At 33.3% G+C, this 13,318-nt stretch overlaps 2 protein-coding genes and 1 pseudogene across 2 annotated transcripts; 2 read left to right on the forward strand and 1 right to left on the reverse strand.

Moving 5' to 3' along the window:
* Nucleotides 1-54: 54 nt before the first annotated feature.
* On the forward strand, nucleotides 55-1,866 carry LOC110651829 (cytochrome P450 81Q32). Its single transcript, XM_021807267.2, has 2 exons — nucleotides 55-1,009; nucleotides 1,123-1,866. The coding sequence occupies exons 1-2, from the start codon at nucleotides 143-145 to the stop codon at nucleotides 1,756-1,758; spliced, it is 1,503 nt and encodes a 500-aa protein (XP_021662959.2). The 5' UTR covers nucleotides 55-142; the 3' UTR covers nucleotides 1,759-1,866.
* A 1,494-nt stretch (nucleotides 1,867-3,360) lies between these two features.
* On the reverse strand, nucleotides 3,361-4,205 carry LOC110651832 (uncharacterized). The gene has a single exon (XM_021807269.2). The coding sequence runs from the start codon at nucleotides 4,181-4,183 to the stop codon at nucleotides 3,440-3,442; it is 744 nt and encodes a 247-aa protein (XP_021662961.2). The 5' UTR covers nucleotides 4,184-4,205; the 3' UTR covers nucleotides 3,361-3,439.
* Nucleotides 4,206-5,147: 942 nt separating this feature from the next.
* LOC110651830 (cytochrome P450 81Q32-like) lies at nucleotides 5,148-12,076 on the forward strand (annotated as a pseudogene).
* The last annotated feature ends 1,242 nt before the right edge of the window (nucleotides 12,077-13,318 follow it).

Genomic DNA, 13,318 nt, shown 5'->3' on the forward strand with positions numbered 1-13,318 from the left:
CCGGTTGCTTGTCATTTCCTGAGAGGATACATCACAAGTGCTTCATTTTCTAATGCAAGCATGTGCAAGCATGTGCAGTGAATGGCCTCCCTAAAAACTTAGTATAAGGCTGCATCAGAAGTTTGTACAAATCAACTGAAGCATGGAAGACGCCTTGCTGTATTCTGCATTATCGGTTTTGTTTATGCTTCTTGCTTTCAGGTTTTGGTTAGAAGCAAGAACACAGCATAAAAAACTCCCACCAAGCCCTCCTAGTCTTCCAATTTTAGGCAATCTCCATCTTCTCAATCAACCCCTCCACCGAACCCTTCACAATCTTTCACAAAGATATGGTCCAATCATCTCCCTTCGATTTGGCTTTCGCCTCGTGATCGTTGTGTCATCTCCTTCAGCTGTTGAAGAATGCTTCACCAAAAATGATATTGTTTTCGCCAATCGCCCTTTTTTAACCGTTGCAAAGTATGTAGACTACAACCATACTACCCTTGCATCGGCCCCATATGGTGACCACTGGCGCAACCTTCGCCGGTTAAGCACTGTCGAAATCTTATCATCCAATCGCGTCAACAAATTTTTAGGCATTCGAAGGGATGAAATCAAGAATCTTCTGAACAAACTCTATCAAGTTTCTAGCAAAGATTTTGGTAAGGTAGAGTTAAGGCCAATGTTTTCAGAGCTAACTTTTAACACAATCATGCACATGATTACAGGGAAGCCGTATTGTGAAACTAACGAGGCGAGGCATTTCAGGGAGATTATAAGAGAGGTTTTCAAATTTGCAGAGACTTCATATCCTGGAGATTTCTTGCCTTTTTTACAGTGGATTGATTATCAAGGTTCTTTGAAGAAATTGAAGGTACTTAGTAAAAGAACTGATGTGTTGTTGCAAGGTCTTATTGATGGGCAAAGAAATGATAAGGCTGGTAATACAATGATCAGCCATCTGCTTTCTTTGCAAGAATCACAGCCAGAATATTATACAGATGAAATTATCAAGGGCCTTATAATGGTTAGTGAAATCTCTTTCATCTTTTTCTTCCAACTAATTAGTAATTGCCTTTTGATTTTTTCTTAAAATAAAAATGAGATATTAAATAATTTGACAATTTTTTATGCATATAGAACATGATATTTGCTGGCACGGACACAACAGCAGTCACATTAGAATGGGCAATGTCAAATTTGCTCAATCATCCTCAAGTGCTAGAGAAGGCCAAAAGTGAGTTGGACTTTCAAATTGGTCAAGAAACCCTGATAGATGAACCTGATATTTCCAAGTTACCCTTTCTTCAGAATATAATATTAGAGACTCTTCGGTTGTGCCCAGCAGCTCCATTGCTTCTGCCACATCTTTCAAACAATGAGTGTAGCATTGGAGGATATGTTGTGCCAAAAAATACAATGCTACTTGTCAATGCATGGGCTATACACAGAGACCCTCAAATGTGGGATGATGCTTTGAAATTTAAGCCCGAGAGGTTTGAGATTGGTCAAGCTGAGGGCTATAGCTGCAAGTTCTTGCCCTTCGGACTTGGCAGGAGGGCCTGTCCAGGGATGGGCCTTGCCAACAGGGTTTTAGGGTTTGCTTTGGGCTCTATGATTCAGTGTTTTGAGTGGAAGAAGGTGGGTGACAAGGAAATTGACATGACTGAAGGGACTGGACTCTCCATGCCCAAGGCTGAGCCACTGGAGGCCATGTGCAAAGCACGTGATATCATCCACAAAAAACTCCCCCCTCTCCATTATAATGCCGAATAAGCTCTTATGTACTCTTAACCTTGTGTGATTATACTCAAATATTGTCATCACAAATAAGAAGAAGCTTTAAAGAGTAATGGAAATAACAATTTTTATTTTGGTTTGAAATTCAGTTAGCCCAATTTATATAATTATTTAAAATAACATACATAATTATAATATAAAATTTAAATATCAAAATTATTTATTAATAAAAAAAAATTTTAAAGACTCTTTTGTTTATAAAATAAAATTTTAGATACTAAATTGATTTAAATTAAAAAGTAATCAACATTTGATTTAAAAAATATAAATTACTTTATTAATAAAATTAAACTTTTAAGACTAAATTATTATTAAAAATATATGAGAAACTAATTTATAAGTTTTATTAAATTTCAAAAATTTAATTATAAATTACCCCTGAAATCAATATATGTGAGAAAAATAAAATAAATATTTTATAAGACCAATGATTTCCTTCCCATAATTTTTGTTATGATTTACTGAAAAACTAGCTTATCTATTAAACGAGTTTCAAAGTCAAATTCGAACTTGACAATTTCAATTATTAATTTAATAAATTAAACTTGTATGTATAAATATTCAACTAGTTTAGTTATGAGTTAAATAAATTGGAAATTTATGAGTTAATTTATTATTAATTTAATATATTTTTAATTTATAATATATGTACAAAATTACTCTTTAAAATATTATTTAAAAATATATAGAAGAAAATAAATCTATTATGTAATGTAATATTTAATTTTATGTTAATTGTATTAAGCATCATGATATAAAAAATAATCATTTTAATTTTTTTAAAAATATTATCTAATTTCATTTTTATTTAAATTTACTAGAGAAAAATTATAGTTGGATTAAAATTGATTAAGCTCCTGAGCTTCATATGCTCATTTAATAAATGAATTTCAAATTTAAGTTAGAATTTAATCTTTCAGTTTAAAAATTAAAATTTTTTTAATAATTTAATTTAATTATTTTTTATTAATTTTTATATTTAAAAGAAAAGAATTTAAGTTTTTTAATTTAAAATTATTTTATTTTAAAAAATAAAAATAATTATATAAATATTTAATTATTTTTTCCCTTTTTAGGACAATAATTAATTTTTTTTTAATAAATAATTTATTTGAATGGAAACCTATATATTGATTTATTAAATGAAGATTGAGCTAATCAAAACGCAGCCCAACTGGATGGGCTCAACTCATTCACAGTTGTGTGCTCTTTAAAGTAGCCCAATTCAGAACAACAGTATACAAAGCCCGTGAAATAAAAGAGCTCCGACACGTTATTGGATATTCATGAACATTCAAGTTTCCAAGGCACATCTCTACTCTCTTCTCTTGCCTACAAAATCCTGCTTGAATTGTGCATTTCCTGTTGCATTTATCCTGTAAAATTGATTAATCAGACAATAATCTTTATTTATCTGAGAGTAATGATAACAAAAACGAAATGCCATAAAGTAAATAAATAAAATTAAAATTAGAAATCACATCCTTATAAATAAATAAGATAATATAGTTCATTCATTAAATTAATATACATATTGCAAATTAACTTTTAAGAATTTGGTTTTTTTACAATAGATTCTAATTGAAATTTAAATTTTAAGATTTTACCGTTTTAGAGATGACTTAAAGCTCATTATTACCATAAAAGATGTATTTGCCTATGATTGTCTGCATTTCATCCCTTGTAGCGTCTCTATTATGTTTTGTAACTTGTTTATTACCATATCCTTCTCAGCAATTGTCTGTAATAGTCTTGTATTCTCCTCTCTAAGAAGCTCAAACTGGCATACTATCCCATCAATCTGTGCTTCAATGGCCTCATCACTCAACTCAAACGCACTCTCCACCACTCTAATCACTCGCCATAAACTCACCACAACAAGCAAACCTCCTCCTTTCCTCTCCAACAATGTTTCCAAAATTAATGCACCTAAAACAACTGCACCATCAACCACATAACCTGGTCGCCGAAACAGGGAGCTGCCTAGCCCCACAGCAAGCGCCATTGCCTTGGCAGAAAGCAGGCTCAGTATAGCGATCCCTCCCCAGTGATACCAAACTCGTTCTATCTTATAGTTATTCTTTTCTGGTGTGCATGACAATAAAGAAGAGGAAAGTTCAAGAATAGTTAAGATGAGATCAACCAGCAATAGTGAGATTGCGATAACACGAACTTTTGTTGATTCTAGGAATTTAATTAGGTTGTTTCTCCATTGTGCTCGTTTATTCTGGCCTTGTTCATCTGTTGGATTGAAAAGGAAATTCCATTTTTGCCTTCTGTGCCAGCTTTTGATTAGATTTTGAGCTGAGGATTGGAGGGTTTCGATGGAGATGGAATTGATGATGGCAGGATTAGATTGTTGCTCTTGTGAGGAATCATCTAGGAATCTTGGTGGGTTCATTGGTGATCAAAGATATACAAGGTTCTTAATATGTTAGTTTTCATCTAATATAAGAAAGCAACGATGATATATATCGAGTTTAATTTTAGAAAAGCATGAAATGCAAGCTAAGTTTCAGGTTTTGCATGCTTTGGGGTGACGTTAAAGACCAGAGTACGGTTATTGATGACGATTTGGTCATTGAAGTTGAAGAACCTTCAAGTATTATAAAGCCTACTTTTCCATGAATTTTGCTTTATTACTAACCCACTTCAATCCACTTAATTATTATCTGACATTTCTTAAGCCTGAGAAGTGTGAGAAAGTTCAAGATGAGGCCTTTAGGCATAAGTTGTGCCGTTCGGCTATGGCAGGAGGGCCGGTCCATGGTTAATTTTAGGTTTTGATTTGGGCTCCATGATCCAGTGCTTTGAATGGAGGAGGCTGAGTGACAAGGATATTAATCGACATGGCTTAAGGGAATGGGCTCACTATACCCAAGCGCAAAGCACGTGACATCATCTACAAAGAACTCTCCTCCCTCCCTCCACTACTCTTGAATTTCCGAACAGTAATTGGGCTTATTTTCACTCAAGCTCACTAACTATATAGTTTATCACTAAACTTTAATTTTTTTTAAAACAAATCAAAATTATATTTATATTAAATATTCTCTTTTATTTTATTTTATATTTTAAATTTAAATAATTATATATTTTAAATACTAATAATTAAATTTATAATTAAAAAAATAAATTAAAATAAAAATTTTAAATAAAAGTGAATCTTTTGTGCATACAACTGTTGTACCGAAAATATTCTCCTGCAGGATCGTAGGAAAACCTCCATACATATGCCGCCATTGCGATAATAAATTAAGGAAAAATCAATTTTTACCTGATCATTGCCTACATATGCAACATCTTCCCCATTATATACATTAACAGCAATTGAAATTTAGGATACACTACTCCAGTAGAATTCAAGCATGGAAGCTATCTTATTCATCATTTCTTCTGTATCGCTGCTCTTTCTCCTCCTCTGGCTATACACAACTAGAAGAGCAAGAAATCTGAAACTTCCGCCAAGCCCACCTGCTCTTCCAGTTCTTGGTCATCTCCATCTTCTCAAGCAGCCCATTCACCGAACTCTTCACAATCTTGCTCAGAAATATGGTTCCATCTTCTCTCTCCAGTTAGGAACCTAGACTGTAATGGTTGTGCCGTCAATATCAGCTGTCGAAGTTCTCGCGAATAGCCCTCCCCTCATCATGGGAAAGTACCTAGGCTACAACCACACCACCCTTGCCACTGCCCCTTGTGGAGATCATTGGCGCAACCTTCGCCGGATATGTGCTCTTGAAATCTTGTCAACCAATCGTCTCTACAAATTTGTAGGCATCCGAAGAGACGAGATCAAGATTTTCCTTGAGAAAATCTATCGTATTTCCAGCCAAGATTTTGCCAAGGTAGAGCTGAGACCAATGCTTTCAGAGTTGACTTTTAATATAATCACGCGAATGGCCCCAGGAAAGAGATATGGTAGCGGTGAGGAGGCAACAAAAACAGATGAGGCAAGCCAGTTCAGGAAGATGATGAAAGAGATTTTTATGTATGCAGAGGCTTCATATCCAGGAGATTTCTTGCCAATTTTACAGTGGTTTGATTATCAAGGTTATACGAAGAAAGTGAAGGAACTTGCTACAAGAAATTATGTGTTCTTGCAAGGTCTCATCGATGAGCATAGAAATGAAAAGGGTAGAAGCTCATTGATCAGCCACTTGCTTTCTTTGCAGGAATCGCAACCGGAATATTATACAGATGAAATTATCAAAGGCCTTGTAGTGGTCAGTCAAATCTTTCAACTTGCTCTTCTTTAATATTTCTGGTTATATTATATTATAGAAGCCGGCCACCATTATCAAGATATATATAAAGTGTATATATATAGTGGGATGATTGCAACATATTTAAGAATTGAGAGGTCCATAGTTAATTTAGATTATATGACCTGTTTATTTGTCAACACCATGTGCAAACATAATCACATCCCTATACCTTTCATCCAACTCATGCATGCTTACGGAAAGTCATTTCAGAATCAATTAGTTTAAAGACTGTATATGGCAATATTATTTTGCTAGTTTAAAGACTAATTTGAGTTCCACTCTTTCATTAATCTCTACTCAAAATAAATAAATAAAGTTATTAGAGCTTAGGGATATAGAATTTATTCTCCTAAGTGGCTGGATATATTTTTATGGACTATACCTGGTGGAAAATAATTTTATTCTCAATAAAATTAACGATTTTGTTCTAATTTGTTTAGAAGTGTTTGATGGAATTGAGATTTTTCTTAATGAAAGTTCCAGAATAATTAGAAAATTAATTATATTTTGTATAATCCAGCTGAATTAAAGAAAATTCTAGATAAGTTAGTGGTGTCTTATCAGTAACTCTTTTGTTAACAAGTGTAAGACTGTGATCTGTTAGCTAAAATTTTCTAAAATCTCTAAAAGTCGTTTTTGTAAATATAAATAGATGTATGATAGTGGAAAGGTAAGAAGTGTGTTTTATGTATGAAATAAACAAGAGAAAGGTTCACTTCCAACAGATTTGATTATATCTTCTATCTTCTATGTTGATGTTACTCTCATTTTTGGTTTATTAATTCTGTTTATATTTGATCTTCTCATCTCCAACAGTGGTAGCAGAGCTCCTTCTTCCTAAGGGTCCTGTGATTCCTGTCTTTGAGTGAGGTGTTTTCTCTATTTTCTTGAGAGAGTTTTCTTTGGGTGATCTCTCAAAAATGAGTGCAAATGTTTCCTCCATATCAGCTCATGTGTTCACAGGGGAGAATTATGATTTTTGGGTTATCAAAATGATAGCATTCTTAAAGGCTCATGATTTGTGGGAAGTGGTTTCTACTGGGAGAGAACCTGCTCCTTTGCCTCCAGATCCTACATTGGCACAAATCAAGTACCATAGTGATGAGTGTGCCAAGGAATTCAAAGCTTTGACATTCATCCATCAATCTGTTTCAGATGCTATTTTTCCAAGAATCTTGGGTGCTCAAACAACTAAGGAGACATGGGACAAGCTAAGGGATGAGTTTCAAGGAAGTGAAAGAGTTAGATCAGTCAAGCTTCTAACTCTTAAAAGGGTATTTGAGATGTTGAGAATAAAAGAAGGAGAAACTGTAAAGCATTACTCCTCAAAATTAATGGAGCTGGTGAATCAAATGAGACTTTATGGTGTTGAATTTCCTGATAGCTAAGTTGTTGAGAAGATGTTGATCAGCCTTTCGGAGAAATTTGAGTCAAAAATTTTTGCAATTAAGGAATCATGTGATCTCAAGACCCTCACAATTACTGAGCTTATTAGTAAGCTTCAAGCTTAGAAGCAGAGATCTTCCATGAGAAATCAAGATACAAGTGAATCTGCATTTCAAGTGAAGCAAAAGTTCAAACCAGCTCCAAGCAAAGATGGGAAGAAATTTTCTCCGGACAAGTAGGGGAAGAGCAAACAAGCTAAAAATTCAAGGGAAGGTGTGAGAAAAGGCAAGTTTCCTCCATGTAACATTTGCAAAAGGACAAATCACTTGGAGAAAGATTGTTAGCATAAGGGTAAACCAGTGTTACAATGCTGGTATTGTAAAAAGCATGGCCATACTGAAAAATTCTACAAAATAAAGTAGAGCAAAGAGCAGCAGGAGCAACAACAATTGGCACAACATGTTAACTCTATTGAAAATCAGCAACAAGCTGAAAAGCATTTGTTTATGGCCTCTCATCACTCTTCCTCATTTTCAGATGGCTCCCATACATGGTTTGTTGACAGTGGGTGCACTGTACGCATGGCTAAAGATGCTGATATGTTTTCTTTTCTGGATTCATTTGTCAAAACAAGAGTAAAGTTAGCAAATGGCCAACTTGTGCAAGCTAAAGGTAAGGGGACAGTGGCAATGCACTCCTGGTCAGGTACAAAGCTTTTCTGATGTGTTGCTTGTTCCTGGCTTGAATCAAAATTTGTTGAGTGTTGCCTAGTTGCTGAGGAAAAATTTTTCTGTCATATTTAAAGATGAATCATGTGTTATATATTATTCTAATGGTGCTAAAATTGCTAAAGTTGGTATGATTAATAATAGTTTTATTAATAATAGCTTTCTATTTGATATTGCAAATATATCACATCATGCTTATAATGTTTCTGATCTGATGTGGGGTTATGGCATAAGAGATTTAGCCATTTTTAATTTAAATGCTTTGAAGTCCCTTCCTTCAAATGAATTGGTCAAGGACATGCCTGAAATTCATCTGAACAATGATGTGTGTCAATCAAGCCAACTTGGAAAAATGCATAGACAATCCTTTCCTATAAATCAAGCTGTTAGAGCTAAGCAAAAGCTAGAACTTGTGCATACATGTGTGTGGCCCTATGTCTGTTCCTTCATTAAATGGGAACAGGTATTTTATTATATTCACTAATGACTTCTCAAGAATGACGTGGGTTTATTTTTTAAGTGTCAAATCTCAGGTGTTTTCTGTGTTTAAAAAATTTAAAGCTTTAGCAGAAAATCAATGTGGCATGAAGATTAAGACCCCTACGGTCAGATAATGGTATGGAGTACAACTCTTCTGAGTTTGAGAAGTTCTATGAATCAGTTAATATTGAGCACCAGTTAACTGTGAGCTACACACCTCAACAAAATGGTGTTTTAGAGAGGAAAAATATAACTATTGTTGAAATGGCAAGGTGCATGCTGGTAGAGAAGAACTTGCTAAAGAATCTATGGGCAGAAGCTATGTTTATAGCTGTTCATCTTTTAAACAGACTTCCCACTAAGTCTGTTAAAAGAATGACACCACATAAAGCTTGGTTTGGTTGAAAGCCACCTGTCAAACACCTCAAAGTGTTTCGGCTCTCCTTGCTATGTTCATGTACCTGATGTAAAGAGATCAAAGCTGGATGACAAAGCTATGGTGGGAATTTTCCTTGGATATGCTACACATTCCAATGGGTATAGAATTCTTGATTTGAAATCTAAGAAGATCATGATTGCAAGAGATGTGGTAGTGAATGAGCAAGCTTTCTGGAATTGGGAGAAGCAAAAGGTTGAGCTACATTCAAATGATTCTCTTGAAGGGAGATAATAACAAGATGCAATTTCAGAATTGCATGTTTCTTATAAGGATAGAAGTGATTCTAAAGTTAATTCTCCTATCTTGAAAATCAGGTCACTTGCTGAAATTTATGAAAGATGTAATATGGTGAATATGGAGCCATCTAATTATCAAGAGGCAAGCAAGTTTCCTGAATGGCGGCAAGCTATGGAAAATGAAATAGTGGTGATTGAAAAGAACAAGACATGGGAGCTCATTGCCAAGCCAAAGGAGAAGCATGTTATTGGAGTCAAGTGGGTGTTTAGAACAAAATTGAATGCAAATGGCAGTGTATTCAAACACAAAGCCAGACTTGTTGTGAAGGGCTACGCTCAACTGCCAGGAATTGATTTTGGGGATACTTTTGCCCTAGTTGTAAGGCATGACACCATCAAGCTTCTACTTATATTTTCAGCTCAAAAGGGCTGGAAGGTTAGCTTTTTTGAGTGGGATGCTTCAAGAGGAGATTTATGTCCATCAACCTGAGGGGTTTATTATTGCTGGACATGAAGACAAAGTCTATAGGCTGAAGAAAGCTTTATATGGCTTGAAACAGGCTCCAATTCTAGAATTGATGATTACTTGATTCAGCATGGTTTCAGGAGGAGCTTGAATGAAGCTACTCTATATGTAAGAGGTTATCCAAATGGCAATCTCTTAATTATTTCTCTCTATGTTGATGATATGCTCGTTACGGGAAGCTCTACTGAATTGATAAAAGATTTTAAGCTCCAAATGCAAATGGAGTTTGAGATGTCTGATTTGGGCTTACTGACTTATTTTTTAAGCATGGATATTGAGCAATTTAATTCTGAAATTTTTGTTTCACAAAGAAAATATGCAGTTGATGTTCTTAAAAGATTTAATTTGGATCAGTGCAAGGCTGTGGCAACTCCTCTTGATCCAAATGTGAAACTCAGCAAAGAAAATGGTGATTCCATACTAGATGCTACAAGTTATAGAAGCTTCATTGGAAGCTTGCTATATTTAACAACAACAAGGCCTGATCTTATGTTTACAACAAGTCTCTTGTCCAAGTTTATGAACTCTCCAAGTAATTCTCATTTTATGGTTGCGAAAAGAGTTCTAAAATATTTAAAAGGCACCTCTGATTATGGTGTGTTGTATTTGAAGAATGAGAATGTAAAGCTTGAAGGATATGTTGATAGTGATTAGGCTGGTGGTGCTGAAGACATGAAGAGCACCTCTGGTTGTCTATTTTTTCTTGGATTAGTCCATTTTCTTGGATTTCAAAGAAGCAAGAATTTGTTGCTCAGTCTACTACAGGTAGAGTATATAGCACTTGCTGCAGCCTTTAATCAAGCCATTTGGCTTCATAGATTGCTTGTTGATTTTGTAAAAGATCAATCTGAAGCTACTCTTCTTTGGTGTGATAACAAATCAACTATTGCTATTGTTAATAACCCAGTGCAACATGGCAGAACCAAGCACATTTTAGTCAAGTTTCATGCAATTAGAGAGGCTGAAAGGAATCATGAAGTGAAGCTTGTGCATTATAAATCTGAGTAGCAAGTTGCTGATATTCTCACAAAGGGACTTTCAAGAGATAGATTTGAATATCTTAGAAACAAGCTGGTAGTTTCTAAGAAAACTCTCAAGGAGGAGTGCTGGAATTGAGAGCTTTCTTAATGAAGGTTCCAGAATAATTAGAAAATTAATTATATTTTGTATAATCCAGCTGAATTAGAGAAAATTCTAGATAAATTAGTGGTGTCTTATTAGCCACTCTTTTGTTAACAAGTGTAAGGCTGTGATCTGTTAGTTAAAATTTTCTAGAATCTCTAGAAGTTGTTTTTGTAAATATAAATAGATGTATGATGCTGAAAATGTAAGAAGTGTATTTTATGTTTGAAATAAACAAGAGAAATGTTCACTTCCAGCGGATTTGATTATCTCTTCTATCTTCTATGTTGATGTTATTCTCATTTATAGTTTATTAATTCTGTTTATGTTTGATCTTCTCATCTCCAACAGTGTTCATATTAGATTGCAATAATTGTAGCTTTGGTTTTCTTCTCAAAGCAAATTTTACCAATTAATGTACAGGATATTTTATTTGGTGGCACTGAATCATCAGCTTTTACGTTAGAATGGGCAATGTCCAACTTGCTCAACAATTCACAAGTGCTTGAGAAAGCTAAGAAAGAGTTAGACTTTGAAATTGGTCAAGAAAGCTTGAAAGATGAATCAGATGTTTCAAAGTTACCCTATCTTCAAAGCATCATATCAGAAACTCTTCGTTTGCATCCAGCAGGTCCAATGCTTCTCCCACATATGTCACACGGTGGCTGCACTATACAAGGATACGATGTGCCAAGCAATACAACGTTATTTGTTAATGCATGGGCTATACACAGGGATCCTCAGCTGTGGGATGATGCAGGGAAATTTAAGCCTGAGAGGTTTGAAGGAGCTCAAGGTGAGCCCTACAACTCCAAGTTCCTGCCATTCGGCCTTGGCAGGAGGGCTTGTCCAGGAATGGGTCTTGCTCATAGGGTTTTAGGCTTCACTTTGGGATGTATGATCCAACGCTTTGAATGGATGAAGGTAAATGATCAAGCAATTGACATGACTTAAGGGATTGGGGTCACCATGCCCAATGCCAAGCCACTAGAGGCCATGTGCAAAGCACGTGATATCATGAAAGTTTCATCTTCTCTGTGAAGCAGACATTTTACATATGAACTTTTTTTTTTTGTTTTAACCTTTATTTGAGTTATTATCTTCGTTAAGTCTCTGTCTCGAATCAGCTATGGTAGTGTCATATCCATGAGCAGATTAATTTCGATTGTAATAAAAAAAAATTGAATCAATTTATTTATTTTTTTGATTGATCGCTTCAATTAACATGCACTAAATTTCTTAGGATTTGTGATGAACTTTAGCAATTAAAGGGAATGCAATACAGAAATGTAAAATGTCATTCAACAACAAACAAATAGCAATACATATAGGCAAAATCTAAATATGTAGAATGAAATAGAAATAGGATTTGGCAGTAATGATAGCAATGAATCTAAATTTCACTTTGCTTTGCAACTATTTGTTGCCCCATTAGTACTATAGCCTTCTATGGGTTATATAAAACCAGGTTGTTTAAAAACATTTGATTTACAGTGGTTAATTCATTTTAATTATTTATATAACTTTACAGTTATGAAAATAATTAATTTAATGACTGTGAAATTTATTACTTAATTAATATGATGTGCATAATTATTTAAATTACTTTACAAGTTAGTTATATTCTAAAGTTCCATAAATTATTTATTTTTAATTAATTATTTAATTTTATTTTTATTATAGTGTTTTAATACAATATTATAACTTAATTAATAAAAATTATCAATTTACTAAAATTATCCTGTTGGTGTTATTTCTATAATTTTACATTTTGATTTTCACGCCGTGAAATTATTCAGAAAATTTCTTATTTACACTAATGTATAAAATACCCTATTTTAAAAAATTATATATATGTATTTCTATATGAGACCTACTATTATTTTAATTAAAATAAAAATTGATGATTGACTGAATGTGTATACTATGATTTTAACTAAACAGGTGTTTAGTTTAGCTTAAGAAAATTTTATGCTTATAAACTAATTATAGTTTATAAGCATTTAAAACTCTTATAAGTGATCGATAAATATTTAATATGTTTAATAAAAAATAATTTATAAATATATTTATTATTAAAATTATTAAAAAAAATATTAAATGAGATCTATTATGAAATTTAAAAATTAAATAAAAATAATATAATAAAATATTTAATTAAATTAATTTATAAATATAGACTTATAAATATTAAAATAAAAAATTAGATATTAACTTATTTTTTTAATTTATAAATTTAAAAATTATTATAAATAAATAAGTAAATATATTTTTAAAATTTATAAGAAAAACAACCTCTGAAATCACAATGGATAATTGGCTGATTGTATGGCTGATGTAAGGTAAGAATT

Source organism: Hevea brasiliensis, chromosome 10 (genome assembly GCF_030052815.1).
Source record: "Hevea brasiliensis isolate MT/VB/25A 57/8 chromosome 10, ASM3005281v1, whole genome shotgun sequence".
NCBI lineage: Eukaryota > Viridiplantae > Streptophyta > Magnoliopsida > Malpighiales > Euphorbiaceae > Hevea > Hevea brasiliensis.

Excerpts from the sequence above, each read along its gene's own strand:
- LOC110651829 (XM_021807267.2), top strand. The coding sequence starts at position 143 with ATGGAAGACGCCTTGCTGTATTCTGCATTATCGGTTTTGTTTATGCTT. Across the intron at positions 1,010-1,122 it reads TTATCAAGGGCCTTATAATG|AACATGATATTTGCTGGCAC; the intron begins GTTAGTGAAATC and ends TTATGCATATAG.
- LOC110651832 (XM_021807269.2), bottom strand. The coding sequence starts at position 4,183 with ATGAACCCACCAAGATTCCTAGATGATTCCTCACAAGAGCAACAATCT.